This window comes from Salvelinus alpinus, chromosome 3, assembly GCF_045679555.1.
Source record: "Salvelinus alpinus chromosome 3, SLU_Salpinus.1, whole genome shotgun sequence".
Taxonomy (NCBI): Eukaryota; Metazoa; Chordata; class Actinopteri; order Salmoniformes; family Salmonidae; genus Salvelinus; species Salvelinus alpinus.
Window position 1 is genome coordinate 9,388,050 of NC_092088.1, and position 18,102 is coordinate 9,406,151.

Genomic DNA, 18,102 nt, shown 5'->3' on the forward strand with positions numbered 1-18,102 from the left:
TCCTCTATGTTCCCTTCCAACATTCTAACTCCTCTCCTCTATGTTCCGTTCCAACATTCTAACTCCTCTCCTTTATGTTCCATTCCAACATTCTAACTCCTCTCCTCTATGTTCCGTTCCAACATTCTAACTCCTCTCCTCTATGTTCCGTTCCAACATTGTAACTCCTCTCCTCTATGTTCCGTTCCAACATTCTAACTCCTCTCCTCTATGTTCCGTTCCAACATTCTAACTCCTCTCCTCTCTGTTCCGTTCCAACATTCTAACTCCTCTCTTTTATGTTCCATTCCAACATTCTAACCCCTCTCCTCTATGTTCCGTTCCAACATTCTAACTCCTCTCCTCTATATTCCATTCCAACATTCTAACTCCTCTCCTCTCTGTTTCGTTCCAACATTCTAACTCCTCTCCTTTAAGTTCCGTTCCAACATTATAACTCCTCTCCTCTATGTTCCGTTCCAACATTCTAACTCCTCTCCTCTATGTTCCGTTCCAACATTCTAACTCCTCTCCTCTATGTTCTGTTCCAACATTCTAACTCCTCTCCTCTCTGTTCCGTTCCAACATTCTAACTCCTTTCCTCTATGTTCCGTTCCAACATTCTAACTCCTCTCCTTTATGTTCCGTTCCAACATTCTAACTCCTCTCCTCTATGTTCCGTTCCAACATTCTAACTCCTCTCCTCTCTGTTCCGTTCCAACATTCTAACTCCTCTCTTTTATGTTCCATTCCAACATTCTAACTCCTCTCCTCTATGTTCCGTTCCAACATTCTAACTCCTCTCCTTTATGTTCCGTTCCAACATTCTAACTCCTCTCCTCTCTGTTCCGTTCCAACATTCTAACTCCTCTCCTCTCTGTTCCGTTCCAACATTCTAACTCCTCTCCTCTATGTTCCGTTCCAACATTCTAACTCCTCTCCTTTATGTTCCGTTCCAACATTCTAACTCCTCTCCTCTATGTTCCGTTCCAACATTCTAACTCCTCTCCTCTCTGTTCCGTTCCAACATTCTAACTCCTCTCTTTTATGTTCCGTTCCAACATTCTAACTCCTCTCTTCTCCTCTCTGTTCCGTTCCAACATTCTAACTCCTCTCCTCTATGTTCCGTTCCAACATTCTAACTCCTCTCCTCTATGTTCCGTTCCAACATTCTAACTCCTCTCCTCTATGTTCCGTTCCAACATTCTAACTCCTCTCCTTCATGTTCCGTTCCAACATTCTAACTCCTCTCTTTTATGTTCCTTTCCAACATTCTAACTCCTCTCCTCTATGTTCCGTTCCAACATTCTAACACCTCTCCTCTATGTTCCGTTCCAACATTCTAACACCTCTCTTCTCCTCTCTGTTCCGTTCCAACATTCTAACTCCTCTCCTCTATGTTCCGTTCCAACATTCTAACTCCTCTCCTCTATGTTCCGTTCCAACATTCTAACTCCTTTCCTTTATGTTCCGTTCCAACATTCTAACTCCTCTCCTCTATGTTCCGTTCCAACATTCTAACTCCTCTCCTTTATGTTCTGTTCCAACATTCTAACTCCTCTCCTTTATGTTCCGTTCCAACATTCTAACACCTCTCCTCTATGTTCTGTTCCAACATTCTAACTCCGCTCCTTTATGTTCCGTTCCAACATTCTAACTCCTCTCCTCTATGTTCCCTTCCAACATTCTAACTCCTCTCCTCTATGTTCCGTTCCAACATTCTAACTCCTCTCCTCTATGTTCCGTTCCAACATTCTAACTCCTCTCCTCTATGTTCCGTTCCAACATTCTAACTCCTCTCCTCTATGTTCCGTTCCAACATTCTAACTCCTCTCCTCTCTGTTCCGTTCCAACATTCTAACTCCTCTCTTTTATGTTCCATTCCAACATTCTAACTCCTCTCCTTTATGTTCCGTTCCAACATTATAACTCCTCTCCTCTATGTTCCGCTCCAACATTCTAACTCCTCTCCTCTATGTTCCGTTCCAACATTCTAACTCCTCTCCTCTATGTTCTGTTCCAACATTCTAACTCCTCTCCTTTATGTTCCGTTCCAACATTCTAACTCCTCTCCTCTATGTTCCGTTCCAACATTCTAACTCCGCTCCTTTATGTTCCGTTCCAACATTCTAACTCCTCTCCTCTATGTTCCCTTCCAACATTCTAACTCCTCTCCTCTATGTTCCGTTCCAACATTCTAACTCCTCTCCTTTATGTTCCATTCCAACATTCTAACTCCTCTCCTCTATGTTCCGTTCCAGCATTCTAACTCCTCTCCTCTATGTTCCGTTCCAACATTGTAACTCCTCTCCTCTATGTTCCGTTCCAACATTCTAACTCCTCTCCTCTATGTTCCGTTCCAACATTCTAACTCCTCTCTTCTCTGTTCCGTTCCAACATTCTAACTCCTCTCTTTTATGTTCCATTCCAACATTCTAACCCCTCTCCTCTATGTTCCGTTCCAACATTCTAACTCCTCTCCTCTATATTCCATTCCAACATTCTAACTCCTCTCCTCTCTGTTTCGTTCCAACATTCTAACTCCTCTCCTTTAAGTTCCGTTCCAACATTATAACTCCTCTCCTCTATGTTCCGTTCCAACATTCTAACTCCTCTCCTCTATGTTCCGTTCCAACATTCTAACTCCTCTCCTCTATGTTCTGTTCCAACATTCTAACTCCTCTCCTCTCTGTTCCGTTCCAACATTCTAACTCCTTTCCTCTATGTTCCGTTCCAACATTCTAACTCCTCTCCTTTATGTTCCGTTCCAACATTCTAACTCCTCTCCTCTATGTTCCGTTCCAACATTCTAACTCCTCTCCTCTCTGTTCCGTTCCAACATTCTAACTCCTCTCTTTTATGTTCCATTCCAACATTCTAACTCCTCTCCTCTATGTTCCGTTCCAACATTCTAACTCCTCTCCTCTATATTCCATTCCAACGATCTAACTCCTCTCCTCTCTGTTCCGTTCCAACAATCTAACTCCTCTCCTCTATGTTCCGTTCCAACATTCTAACTCCTCTCCTTTATGTTCCGTTCCAACATTCTAACTCCTCTCTGTTCCGTTCCAACATTCTAACTCCTCTCCTCTATGTTCCGTTCCAACATTCTAACTCCTCTCCTCTATGTTCCGTTCCAACATTCTAACTCCTCTCCTTCATGTTCCGTTCCAACATTCTAACTCCTCTCCTTTATGTTCCTTTCCAACATTCTAACTCCTCTCCTCTATGTTCCGTTCCAACATTCTAACACCTCTCCTCTATGTTCCGTTCCAACATTCTAACACCTCTCTTCTCCTCTCTGTTCCGTTCCAACTTTCTAACTCCTCTCCTCTATGTTCCGTTCCAACATTCTAACTCCTCTCCTCTATGTTCAGTTCCAACATTCTAACTCCTCTCCTCTATGTTCCGTTCCAACATTCTAACTCCTCTCCTCTATGTTCTGTTCCAACATTCTAACCCCTCTCCTTCATGTTCCGTTCCAACATTCTAACTCCTCTCCTCTATGTTCCGTTCCAACATTCTAACTCCTCTCCTCTATGTTCCGTTCCAACATTCTAACTCCTCTCCTCTATGTTCCGTTCCAACATTCTAACTCCTCTCCTCTATGTTCCGTTCCAACATTCTAACTCCTCTCCTTTATGTTCCGTTCCAACATTCTAACTCCTCTCCTTTATGTTCCGTTCCAACATTCTAACTCCTCTCCTCTATGTTCCGTTCCAACATTCTAACTCCTCTCCTCTATGTTCCGTTCCAACATTCTAACTCCTTTCCTCTCTGTTCCGTTCCAACATTCTAACTCCTCTCCTCTATGTTCCGTTCCAACATTCTAACACCTCTCCTCTATGTTCCGTTCCAACATTCTAACACCTCTCTTCTCCTCTCTGTTCCGTTCCAACATTCTAACTCCTCTCCTCTATGTTCCGTTCCAACATTCTAACTCCTCTCCTCTATGTTCCGTTCCAACATTCTAACTCCTCTCCTTTATGTTCCGTTCCAACATTCTAACTCCTCTCTTCTCCTCTTTGTTCCGTTCCAACATTCTAACTCCTCTCCTCTATGTTCCGTTCCAACATTCTAACTCCTCTCTTCTCCTCTCTGTTCCGTTCCAACATTCTAACTCCTCTCCTCTATGTTCCGTTCCAACATTCTAACTCCTCTCCTCTATGTTCCGTTCCAACATTCTAACTCCTCTCCTCTATGTTCCGTTCCAACATTCTAACTCCTCTCCTCTATGTTCCGTTCCAACATTCTAACTCCTCTCCTTTATGTTCCGTTCCAACATTCTAACTCCTCTCCTCTATGTTCCGTTCCAACATTCTAACTCCTTTCCTCTCTGTTCCGTTCCAACATTCTAACTCCTCTCCTCTATGTTCCGTTCCAACATTCTAACACCTCTCCTCTATGTTCCGTTCCAACATTCTAACATCTCTCTTCTCCTCTCTGTTCCGTTCCAACATTCTAACTCCTCTCCTCTATGTTCCGTTCCAACATTCTAACTCCTCTCCTCTATGTTCCGTTCCAACATTCTAACTCCTCTCCTTTATGTTCCGTTCCAACATTCTAACTCCTCTCTTCTCCTCTTTGTTCCGTTCCAACATTCTAACTCCTCTCCTCTATGTTCCGTTCCAACATTCTAACTCCTCTCTTCTCCTCTCTGTTCCGTTCCAACATTCTAACTCCTCTCCTCTATGTTCCGTTCCAACATTCTAACTCCTCTCCTCTATGTTCCGTTCCAACATTCTAACTCCTCTCCTCTATGTTCCGTTCCAACATTCTAACTTCTCTCCTCTATGTTCCGTTCCAACATTCTAACTCCTCTCCTCTATGTTCCGTTCCAACATTCTAACTCCTCTCCTCTATGTTCCGTTCCAACATTCTAACTCCTCTCCTCTATGTTCCGTTCCAACATTCTAACTCCTCTCCTCTATGTTCCGTTCCAACATTCTAACTCCTCTCCTCTATGTTCCGTTCCAACATTCTAACTCCTCTCCTCTATGTTCCGTTCCAACATTCTAACTCCTCTCCTCTATGTTCCGTTCCAACATTCTAACTCCTCTCCTCTCTGTTCCGTTCCAACATTCTAACTCCTCTCCTCTATGTTCCGTTCAAGCATTCTACCAGGATTCTAATTTCTCTGTTCCTATCCAGCATTCTGACTCCTCTCCTCTATATTCCTTTCCAGCACTCTACCAGTATTCTGACTTCTATCCTCTCTGTTCCTTTCCAGCACTATCAACATTCTGACTTCTATCCTCTCTGTTCCTTTCCAGCACTATCAACATTCTGACTTCTATCCTCTCTGTTCCTTTCCAGTACTATCAACATTCTGACTTCTATCCTCTCTGTTCCTTTCCAGCACTATCAACATTCTGACTTCTATCCTCTCTGTTCCTTTCCAGCACTATCAACATTCTGACTTCTATCCTCTCTGTTCTTTTCCAGCACTATCAACATTCTGACTTCAATCCTCTCCTCTATGTTCTGTTCCAACATTCTAACTTCTATCCTCTCCTCTATGTTCTGTTCCAGCATTCTAACTTCTATCCTTTCCTCTATGTTCTGTTCCAACATTCTGACTTCTATCCTCTCCTCTATGTTCTGTTCCAGCATTCTAACTTCTATCCTCTCCTCTATGTTCTGTTCCAGCATTCTAACTTCTATCCTTTCCTCTATGTTCTGTTCCAGCATTCTAACTTCTATCCTTTCCTCTATGTTCTGTTCCAACATTCCAACGTGTGTCCTCTCTATGTTCTGTTCCAGCATTCCAACGTGTGTCCTCTCTATGTTCTGTTCCAGCATTCTAACTTCTATCCTTTCCTCTATGTTCTGTTCCAACATTCCAACGTGTGTCCTCTCTATGTTCTGTTCCAGCATTCTAACTTCTATCCTTTCCTCTATGTTCTGTTCCAGCATTCTAACTTCTATCCTTTCCTCTATGTTCTGTTCCAGCATTCTAACTTCTATCCTTTCCTCTATGTTCTGTTCCAGCATTCTAACTCCCTTTCTCTTTTTTTGCCTTCCAGGCCAATGATCCAGACTCTGGCCTTTGGGGTGAAGTCAAGTACTCCATCTATGGATCAGGATCTGATTTGTAAGTACAGTAGAGTCCTGCCAATACCAATGATTGTTGAACATGAAGATTTGAATAAAATCCATTAATCTGTTGGTGTGGAGCCAGTTGAATAGACCAAAATGAGCAGAAATGATCACTTATGCAATATAATGATTTGTTATGCCTGATTATGCGTTAGGACAAACGTGGGGAAACCCGCGGGGTCTTTGTATTGAGTCCCAATCGCTCAAGCAAGTAAAAAAAAGTTGGTAAACGCTTGTCACCATTCGCAGTGAATAAAGTACAGCGCCGTATATTTTCTATGGCTTTTTCTGCAATAGATGTGAAAACGCTTGTGCAAAAATAAAAAAGTTTTGTAAACGGTGTTTACTTGTGTCTACTCTCCACCTAGACATAACAACAACTGTCACCATTGGATGAACCAACCTCCTACTGACTGATCAGTCTCAGGCATTCATCATTTTCATGCCATTCTATCACCTGCCGGCTGTGGTTATTGTGGATAAAATGAATGAGTTTGACTTGGGTTAACTAATCCTGCTCCAGGTCAACCATCTCTCAACTTAGATTCTTCCCCTTTGATTGGAAGATGGGAGAAGACAGTATTTCAGTATTAGGTTGGCTATGCTTGCAGCTCTTCTCCTCTCTCCTGTAACAGCTTACTCTAAGAGTGGGGCAAGATACTGACTGGTTAATCTTGTAATTGGATTGTAGGGTGAAAAATAGCCTGCCAGGCTTGGATGTCTCGTGTAGAGAGGGCCAATTAACATGCAATGTGGCAGCTGGAGCTCTGCTATGGAAAGCAAGGCAGGCAGGCTGCAATACAGGCAGAACATTGAAAAAACTAAGTGTCAAGTTATCTTCCAGTTTCGCTTGCCGTCTTGACGCAGGAAGTAAATGATAAATGTGTGAAAGTTAACAGTTTGCCTTGCATTTGTTAATTTTCACAGGGAATACGTTCTAAAAAATAAAATGTTTGAAAATGGCTGAATTATGTGCCACTTAGCCAGAATATTGGACATAAAGAAAATGTGTACCGAACAAAAAACGACCTTGGTGATAATACAGAGTACTTTATCTATCATCTGCAACACGGGTCTTGATATATTTTTCCCATGAGATTTAATCCAAGATTAAACTGTTGTGCACAGTACATACAGTGCATAACCTTGATTGTTACATAACTGCCAATATACTGCTAATGCACTGCTAAAATACTGTCAATATACTGCCAATATACTGTAAAAAATACTGCTAATATACTGCTAATATTCCAGAACCCTTTCCACAGAGGGCTCTACCTGGAACTAAAAAGGGTTCTACCTGGAACTAAAAAGGGTTCTACCTGGAACTAAAAAGGGTTCTTCAAAGGTTTCTGCTATGGGGACAGCCGAAGAACCCTTTTAGGTTCTAGATAGCACCTTTTTCTAAGATTGTACTGCCTAAATACTGACAATATACTGCTTGTATACTACCAATATACTGCCAACTTACTCTCAATATACTGTCAATATACTGTTAATATACTATCAATATACTGCCAATATAATGCTAAAATACTGCCAATATACCACTAATATATTGTCAATAGCCTGCTAATACTCTGTTGTGTATTCCAGGTTTCTCATCCACCCGTCCTCAGGCATCATCTACACCCAGGCCTGGGCCACTCTTGATGCTGAGGTCAAGTCCAAGTACAACTTCTACGTGAAGGCAGAGGACACAGAGGGCAAGTACAGCCTGGCGGAGGTGTTTGTCACTGTCCTTGACATGAACGACCATGTTCCAGAGTTTGATGACAGCCTTGTGGAGAGGACCATGATCATCGGTGCACCTGTTAGGGTAGAGGTATGTACAGTAGCAATAAGATAACATAGGATAAGATAGCACTTTATAGATCCCTAAAGTAGAGGTATGTACAGTAGCAATAAGATAACATAGTAATAGTAGAATGAAGGTGCACTTTCACAATGATGTAGTGCATCATCAGTGTTCCTCTTGTCATGTCAGTAATTGGATGCCTTCCAGAGCTATTACTAACTGGTCATGTCCAGATCAACTATCCCACGTCAGCTAACGTTCTTTAGCTAGGTTTCTTAGCCCATACAGAGCATTCGGAAAGTATTCAGACCCCTTGACTATTTCCCACATTTTGTTACGTTACAAGCCTTATTCTAAAATGGTTTAAAAAAAAATTCTCTTCAATCTACACACGATACCCCATAATGACAAAGCAAAAACATGTTTTTAGAAATTGTTGCAAATAAAAAACGGAAATATCACATTTACATAAGTATTCAGACCGTTTACTCAGTACTTTGTTGAAACACCTTTGGCAGCGATTACAGCCTCGAGTCTTCTTGGGTATGACGCTACAAGCTTGGCACACCTGTATTTGTGGAGCTTCTCCCATTCTTCTCTGCAGATCCTCTCAAGCACTGTCAGGTTTGATGGGGAGCGTTGCTGCACAGCTATTTTCAGGTCGCTCCAGAGATGTTTGATCGGGTTCAAGTCCGGGCTCTGGTTGGGCCACTCAAGGACATTCAGAGACTTGTCCCGAAGCCACTCCTGATTTGTCTAGGCTGTGTGCTTAGGGTTGTTGTCCTGTTGGAAGGTGAACCTTCACCCCAGTCTGAGGTCCTGAGTGCTCTGGAGCAGGTTTTCATCAAGGATTTCTCTGTACTTTGCTCCGTTCATCTTTCCCTCGATCCTGACTAGTCTCCCAGTCCCTGCCGCTGAAAAACATTTCCACAGCATGGTGCTGCCACCACCATGCTTCACCATAGGGATGGTGACAGGTTTTCTCCAGACGTGGCACTTGGCATTCAGTTTGGCCGGGCGGCCAGCTCTAGGAAGAGTCTTGGTGGTTCAAAACTTCTTCCATTTAAGAATGATGTAGGCCACTGTGTTGTTTTTGATACCCTTCCCCAGATCTGTGCCTCAACACAATTCTGTCTCCGAGCTCTACCGGCAATTCCTTTGACCTCATAGCTTGGTTTTTGCTCTGACATCCACAGTCAACTGTGGGACCTTAGACAGGTGTGTCCCTTTCCAATTCATGTCCAATCAATTGAATTGACCACAGGTGGACTCCAATCAAGTTGTAGAAATATCTCAAGGATGATCAATGGAAACAGGATGCACCTGAGCTCAATTTCGAGTCTCATAGCAAAGGGTCTGAATACTTATGTTAATAATGTATTTCTGTTTTTTATTTGTAATACATTAGCAAACATTTACAAAAAACAGGTTTCGCCTTGTCATTATGGGGTATCGTGTGTAGATTGATGAGTCCAAAAATGTTCCCCGATGCTGGAAAGGGGGCCTGAGTGAAAAGGTTTAGGAACCCCTGTCCTAGGGTAGTAACGGTTCACTGGCCATCGGTCCGGTTTGATCCTATACACTGTGTGAATCATTACACCCCTGGTAAACACTGTGTGAATCATTACACCCCTGGTAAACACTGTGTGAATCATTACACCCCTAGTAAACACTGTGTGAATCATTACACCCCTGGTAAACACTGTGTGAATCATTACACCCCTGGTAAACACTGTGTGAATCATTACACCCCTAGTAAACACTGTGTGAATCATTACACCCCTGGTAAACACTGTGTGAATCATTACACCCCTAGTAAACACTGTGTGAATCATTACACCCCTAGTAAACACTGTGTGAATCATTACACCCCTGGTAAACACTGTGTGAATCATTACACCCCTAGTAAACACTGTGTGAATCATTACACCCCTGGTAAACACTGTGTGAATCATTACACCCCTGGTAAACACTGTGTGAATCATTACACCCCTAGTAAACACTGTGTGAATCATTACACCCCTGGTAAACACTGTGTGAATCATTACACCCCTGGTAAACACTGTGTGAATCATTACACCCCTGTTAAACACTGTGTGAATCATCACACCCCTGGGAAACACTGTACATTGAATGCTTGTTTTTGTTGGATGATAATCACCTGAAATGAAAAATGTGAGCGTGTCCAGAACCGTTCCAGTCTCGTGCAGTTTCTAAGTAAATAATGTGTTTGGTTTTGCTGCTTTTTTGTTTTTTTCATTCAGGCAATAGATGCCGATGCAGAGTCGCCCAATAACGTCATTGAGTATTCCATTATGCAAGCTGAACCGGACAACGTCTTCGACATCAACGCGGAGACGGGAGAGATCAAGCTCAAGTCGTACATCAAGTCCATGGAGATCGTGCAGAACATCACCAAGCAGAAGGACTGCAGGTGGTCTCTGGTAGTCCAAGCCCGGGACAGAGGGTCTCCGTCCTTCAGCACTACCGCCGTAGTCAACATCGACATCACTGAGGCGGTAGGTTGAATGTTTCCTGACCTTAACCGTAGAGTAATAACCCTAACCTAACTCGAACCCTAACTGCTTAATTTCCTAACCCTAACCGCCTAATTTCCTAACCCTAACTGACTAATTTCCTAACCCTAACTACCTACTTTCCTAACCCTAACTGACTAATTTCCTAACCCTAACTGCCTACTTTCCTAACCCTAACTGCCTACTTTCCTAACCCTAACTGCCTACTGCCTAATTTCCTAACCCTAACTGCCTACTGCCTAATTTCCTAACCCTAACTGACTAATTTCCTAACCCTAACTGCCTACTTTCCTAACCCTAACTGCCTACTGCCTACTTTCCTAACCCTAACTGCCTACTGCCTAATTTCCTAACCCTAACTGACTAATTTCCTAACCCTAACTGACTAATTTCCTAACCCTAACCGACTAATTTCCTAACCCTAACTGCCTAATTTCCTAACCCTAACTGCCTAATTTCCTAACCCTAACTGCCTAATTTCCTAACCCTAACTGCCTAATTTCCTAACCCTAACCCTAATTTCCTAACCCTAACTGCCTAATTTCCTAACCCTAACTGCCTAATTTCCTAACCCTAACTGCCTAATTTCCTAACCCTAACCCTAACTGCTTAATTTTCTAACCCTGCTGTCATACCTTATCCATAGGCTGCTTACAGGGTAAGGAAATCAATCATTTGGGTGAACTAACGCCAGCAGCATTAGTTCTGTCAAGCCTGTTAAGTGATATTTTAAATCACTCAAACAAACTCTCCTCTCATAGAAACATAAAGAAAGTGCTATTTCAATTATTTATATTTTGTTTGTTTTTATATTGTAAAAATGTACATACTCATTAAGTGTATTTTTTTCTTCCAAATTTGCATTCATTGATTGCATGAATTTTAAAGCTTACCTTCCTCTTTGTTAACTTCGCCCTACATATTTAACATCATATCCGAGAAGAATAGAATACCACGATATTATCTCTGTGTGAATATTATCTCTGTGTTGTCTTCTGTGTTGCATTGTGCTTTTCAGATCAAAGCTCGAATATTTGCAAACTTCCTGAACCTCATCAAGCGCCCATCAAATGTTATTGGACTTTTTTTGGGCATAGTCGGCTTCACAATCTTACTAACAATCTGTATATCCACTACCTTGTACTGTAGAACAGTGAAGAAAGCTCGCGTCAACCCCCAGGCCAATTTCATCAGAGTTATCCGAAGGCCCAAATGATCATGAGACCCATCCCTCTGGACTAGACAGACTACCTTTTATATATTACCTTATTATGTCTGCAAGACATTACTTTATGATACTTTAAAGACAATATATATTTTTGTTACTGCTTTGTCTGTAAAAGAGTACCAAAGCACATTATAAAGGATAGGATTTTTCTATTGGATTCTTGTATTGGTATTTGGTATGTTATTAGGATCCGAATGCAGCAACTACTCTTCCTGGGGTCCACACAGAACGTAAAAATTGACATAATACGGAACATTAATATACAATATCATCTCAAGGACAGAACTACATACTGGAGCACATTATAAAGGAGAGTACTGGAGTACATTATAAAGGAGAGTACATTATATAGGAGAGTACTGGAGTACATTATATAGGAGAGTACATTATAAAGGAGAATACTTGAGTACATGATAAAGGAGAGTACTGGAGTACATTATATAGGAGAGTACTGGAGTACATTATATAGGAGAGTACTGGAGTACATTATAAAGGAGAGTACTGGAGTACATTATATAGGAGAGTACTGGAGTACATTATATAGGAGAGTACTGGAGTACATTATAAAGGAGAGTACTGGAGTACATTATATAGGAGAGTACTGGAGTACATTATATACGAGAGTACTGGAGTACATTATAAAGGAGAGTACTGGAGTACATTATAAAGGAGAGTACTGGAGTAATATAGGAGAGTACTGGAGTACATTATAAAGGAGAGTACAGGAGTACATTATAAAGGAGAGTACATGATAAAGGAGAGTACTGGAGTACATTATAAAGGAAAGTATTGGAGTACATTATAAAGGAGAGTACTGGAGTACATTATAAAGGAGAGTATTGTAGTACATTATAAAGGAGAGTACTGGAGTACATTATAAAGGAGAGTACTGGAGTACATTATATAGGAACAGTAAATAAGTACACACACACACAAAGTTTTTTGACCGGTCGTCATTGTAAATACGATTTTTTCCTTAACTAACTTGTATAAATATGATATTATATTTTTAAAAAAGTATAGTTATTTCATATCCATCTTTTATATTTGATTGGTAGATGTTTTTCTACTCCTGAAAATGTATCTTTATCTACTTATGTACTTTTAGGTATATTGTTTTGATTATATTGTACAATTCTAGCGCTACTATTATAGTATGTAGTACTTATTTTATAGTAATTCTCCTATGTCAGAGCATATTTAAAACAGTTTGACTATACTGAAGTAACAAAGATTAAGTCATTTACTTTCAAGCCAGTGTCTTGAGTTTGGGGTTAATCCCTTTGTCAGAAGAACAGAGTAATCTCTATTTTTCATTTCATTTTTTTTCCCCTCATATCCATGTAAATAATACACTCAAACCAAAGACCAAGAGGCATTCAACGTAGGGCTTTAGGAACCTGTCGCAGGAAGTTAATCCACAATACAATCCTCATCAGAAAAACATGTCACTGCGCGTAAACAAAAATAACAAACCGTTCTGATGCACCCGCCGCACTCCCGACTACAATCAGTGCTTAGCTTAAGGCTGTGACCCAAAAGGCACAGACGAAAGTAGAGCACCACACCCTAAACCTCTATCATCAACAGACACAGCAGTTTGGGATGAATGGATGTTTGACAGTGTGTCATTACAGTGAGTACATACATTATTAGTACATGTATGGGCTAGCTGTGGGAATTTAATCCCCCCCCCCCAACCTTGTTGTTGCTAGCCCCGTGCTTTTACCAACGGAGGCACACAGGACTACCTGCGGCCATCATGCTGCTAGCGTTATAGAGATGTTGTCTGTCTGGGGCTCCTCTGTCAGTGCTTGGCTCATGTCTGACCTCTGACCTCGCTGCTTGCCTGCATGCTTTTGGACCAAAATAGTAAACGTTTAAAACGTTTGATGATCAAGTCCCGTGGATGGGCGTGATTTAAAAGTATTATCTTTGTGCTCTTTTACAGACTCAACTCAAGGGGCCTATGGCAGCCTTTTTATTGCAAAGTAGGCACAACCCAATGAAGGCCCTAGGTATGGTCGCTGGTGTCATTAGCATATTGGTAGGGGTCACTGTCTTGATCTCCACGGCTATGTTCTTGCGCAACACAAAGTCCAACAGGATAATGCCGGCGCGCCGCATCATCATCAGACGGAGACCGTCAAGAGACCGCAAGCCGTGGACGTTTAACGTACCGTTCCATGGCGGCGGTGGAAATGACCCATTGAACAAGTTTGTTGTAGGCGACCCGGAAGCAGGGAGTGTCAGCATCAACAGCAACAAAAACGTCAGACCCCGGTGCCCCAGATCAAAGCCCAATCTTCTGCCCCCCAGAGCGCCCTGTCTGCCTCCTCCATCCTGTCCCTCTCTGTCCTCCAACCCCAGGCCCAGTGAGAGGCCCCGGGCTGCAGTGCCAACCGTCTCTGGGGTTCTGGCTTCCAAGGGATCCAGGAGATCCAGCCAGAGCAGAGAGAGCAACATCAGCTCTGAGACGACTAAAATTCCCGTCAGCTCAGCCCTGGTCTCTGAACTCAAAAGGAGACTGGAGCAGAAAATCATTGAGAGCAACTCAAGCTATTATTGAATCTGATAGGTGTGCTGGCGCTCTAACCAATCTGTCAGTCAATTGTCTGGACCGCTGAATGTGCTCAGTCCTAGGATTGTACAACTGCAATTGTAAAAGAAGGTTGAGGACAGTAGGTAAATTCCCTTCAAAACTTTATTTGTTTTCAAAGCAAGTCCTCTGTCAAAACAATGTTGCAACACTGTCCTATTATTGAACCTTATTGAATCTAACCAGCTCTACACGTTTTCTTCAAGATGTTAACATAACGTTGAATACTTGGATCCATGGGCCCTGGTCCAGAATAGTGCAGTTTATAGGGAATAGGGTGCCATTTGAAACACACCCTCTGTCATCCAGAAATAACTGGAGATGTTTCTGCACTGCCATCTTGAGATGTGTAATGGGATCCTTGTTAGATACGTCTCTGCATTGCTGATATCTTGAGATGTGTAATGGGATCCTTGTTAGATACGTCTCTGCATTGCTGATATCTTGAGATGTGTAATGGGATCCTTGTTAGATACGTCTCTGCATTGCTGCCATCTTGAGATGTGTAATGGGATCCTTGTTAGATACGTCTCTGCATTGCTGCCATCTTGAGATGTGTAATGGGATCCTTGTTAGATACGTCTGCATTGCTGCCATCCTGAGGGAAACAACATGTTAACAAGAGTGACTAAGGGGGAAATACTAGACCGTGTCTGAGGAAAAGATTACTGCATATTTCTGTGTCATATTCCTGAAAAGTTTTGTTTTATTTGCTTAAGACCCTGCAATGTTTTCAAGAATAGTGCTGAAATATGTGATTAGGATTGATATGTAGCCTATGTTGCCAGAATGCAAAATGGAATTCAAATTACGGAATTAATTTGGCTAAAAGGACGCCTCAAAAAAGCCTCAATCAGCCTTGCTACTGTAGCTAGCTAGCTCGTTTACAACGATTTGATGCAGTCAAGACGAGCACTACCAGATGGCATGATAGGTAACATATGGCAGCAACAAGTTTGTGTAACTAGTGCCACACACCGGCCCCTACTCCTCTCTCCACTCACCTCTTCCAAACCTTTTAACTGATACAGACAAAGAGGCTTGAGCGAGCAAGTCTCCATTAAAGTTTCCAAAACAACTGTTTTCTTTAAAACACGTGTATTTCTACTACCATGATATTATTCTAATAGTGAAAACATTTCAAATGCCCCATCCCTAAAAATGTACCCACTTTTACTTGTGCATCAGATCGAAGCAGCTATATGAGACAGCTAGAAAATAAGAGATATTCTTGACAGAAAATAAATGCCATTGCTTAAAACATGAAGTGCTCATGGACCTGTGTAGTGACATTCTAATGGTGTTTTGTCATATTTAGATAAATAGATGTTCGAGGATTATGACGTGCCACTGTCTGCTTTCAAGACAACAAAAGCTCTTGCTTGTTTGGATTCAGTAACTTCCCCCCCCCGCCCCCTCTGTTTTGCTTAAATGCTTTTATATTTCTAAAGGGTCTTCTTAATTTGGGGAATTGGTGTTGGATTACTCACTTAAATGAAGGAATCGCTTTGTTGTTTCAGTAAATATCAAACTGTATGAACGGAGATGTTGTAAAATTGGCCATAAACTTGGTTGGAATTTTGAAGCATTAATTTCCACGCTGTGTGAACTACATGAAAATTAATGGGATACATAACGATACAGTATATACTATATGTGTGTATGTATGTATGTATATATTCTATAATAATAATGTATGTTGTGTAACACTTGCCTGTTTCTTGAAGTGAAATCTTGAATGTCTTTTATTTTATCGTTTTGAATAAATGTATGAAAAATAATTGTTGTGTTGTGATTTTGTTAGTTCATAACTAGCGAGATATACAGTACGTTTTAGATGACAATAAACGGAGGGAGAAAAAAAGAAGGAATCCGCACACAGCTCTTGATCGTATCACTGCTCTTTAATAAGCTTTACGCATCGCCCTCACGGCCTTTGTCACAGCTTAAGATAACAATAAACTAGAATACAGAAATAATTTTGTGATCTGCAATAAATTACAAATAAATTACATTAAAAAAAATAATGTTTAGATGGGTACCAGTGGAGGCTGCTGAGGGGAGGACGGCTCATAATAATGTCTGGAAGGGAGCAAACGGAATGGCATCAAACCACGTATGATGTATTTGGTACCGTTCCACTGATTCCGCTCCAGACATTCACATGAGCTCGTCCTCTCCAATTAAGGTGCCACCAACCTCCTGTGATAGGTACAGTACTGAATGTCATTATTCAATCAAAGGTGTGTTTGTAGACAAGTGCATTGCAATTTACTTTTAAAGATAATTTAGCCGAAATCCAAGCTGAAATATTTACGCCAGAACCAACATAAAACAAAAAAAGTAAAGAGGGACTAAAAAGCACCCAGAGGAAAAGCAAAGCTGAAAACATGCCTTTTAATATCTTTTAAATATGTCCACAGTTTCGGGCCCCCTCAGGTTCTCTGGCAGGCAAGTCCAGAGGCTGGGGGCATAGTAGCTAAAGGCTGCCTCTCCGTGCCTCTTGGTCCTAGGCTTTGGGATAGTTAAAAGGCTGCCTCTCCATGCATCTTGGTCCTAGGCTTTGGGATAGTTAAAAGGCTGCCTCTCCATGCATCTTGGTCCTAGGCTTTGGGATAGTTAAAAGGCTGCCTCTCCATGCCTCTTGGTCCTAGGCTTTGGGATAGTTAAAAGGCTGCCTCTCCATGCCTCTTGGTCCTAGGCTTTGGGATAGTTAAAAGGCTGCCTCTCCATGCCTCTTGGTCCTAGGCTTTGGGATAGTTAAAAGGCTGCCTCTCCATGCATCTTGGTCCTAGGCTTTGGGATAGTTAAAAGGCTGCCTCTCCGTGCCTCTTGGTCCTAGGCTTTGGGATAGTTAAAAGGCTGCCTCTCCATGCATCTTGGTCCTAGGCTTTGGGATAGTTAAAAGGCCAGTGCCAGAGGACCTGAGGGACCTACTGGGTACATAACTTATAAGCATGTCTGACATGTATTGTGGTGCACAATCGTGGATTGATTTAAAAACCAATAGAAGAATCTTCAAATTAATTGTAAAACTCACAGGCAGCCAGTGTAGGGGCCTTAAAACCGGTGTACTGTTTGCTCACTGGATGAGTCTCTCTTTATCAGCCTAAGAGAGAAATGGCTGCACCTTGGAAATGTTCCTCAGGTGGTAAAAATCATTCCTAATGTGTGATTCGAAAATTCTAATTATTATCATATCAAATGTTATTTGTCACATGTGCCGAATACAACAGGTGTAGGTAGACCTTACAGTGAAATGCATACTTACAAGTCCTTAACCAGCAATGTAGTTTTAAGAAAATACCTAATAAAAAGTAAGAGATAAGAATATCAAATAATTAAAGAGCAACAGTAAATAACAATAGCTGGGCTATATACAGGGGGTACCGGTACATAGTCAATGCGCGGGGACACCGGTGTCGTGGTAATTGAGTTTATATGTACATGTAGGTAGAGTTATTAAAGCGGCTATGCGTAGATAATAACAGAGAGTAGCAGCAGCGTGTGTGGGGGGGGGGGAGCAATGCAAATAGTCTCGGTAGCCATTTGATTAGCTGTTCAGGAGTCTGATGGCTTGGGGGTAGAAGCTGTTTAGAAGCCTCTTGGACCTAGACTCAGCGCTCCGGTACCACTTGCTCTGCGGGAGCAGAGAAAACAGTCTGTGACTACGGTGGCTGGAGTCTTTGACCAATTTTAGGGCTTTCCTCTGACACCGCCTGGTACAGAGGTCCTGAATGGCAGGAAGCTTGGCCCCGGTGATGTACTGGGCTGTACGCACTACCCTCGGACTACCCTGTCGGTGATCAGGCCTACCACTGTAGTGTCATCAGCAAACTTAATGATGGTGTTGGAGTCGTGC

General features: G+C 41.9%; 1 protein-coding gene across 2 annotated transcripts in view; it reads left to right on the top strand.

The window, feature by feature from the left end:
- The window catches only part of LOC139569984 (cadherin-related family member 1a-like), a 37,877-nt gene extending 21,856 nt beyond the window's left edge, over window positions 1–16,021 (top strand). The window contains exons 14-17 of one of the 2 annotated variants that reach the window (XM_071391397.1): window positions 6,006–6,073; window positions 7,675–7,903; window positions 10,141–10,395; window positions 11,432–13,708. In XM_071391397.1, coding sequence (XP_071247498.1) covers window positions 6,006–6,073; window positions 7,675–7,903; window positions 10,141–10,395; window positions 11,432–11,629 — 750 coding nt within the window. In that variant the 3' untranslated portion in view covers window positions 11,630–13,708. Of the gene's footprint in view, window positions 1–6,005; window positions 6,074–7,674; window positions 7,904–10,140; window positions 10,396–11,431 lie in introns of both variants that reach the window. The other variant, XM_071391396.1, reaches the window with a different exon arrangement.
- Window positions 16,022–18,102: the final 2,081 nt, after the last annotated feature.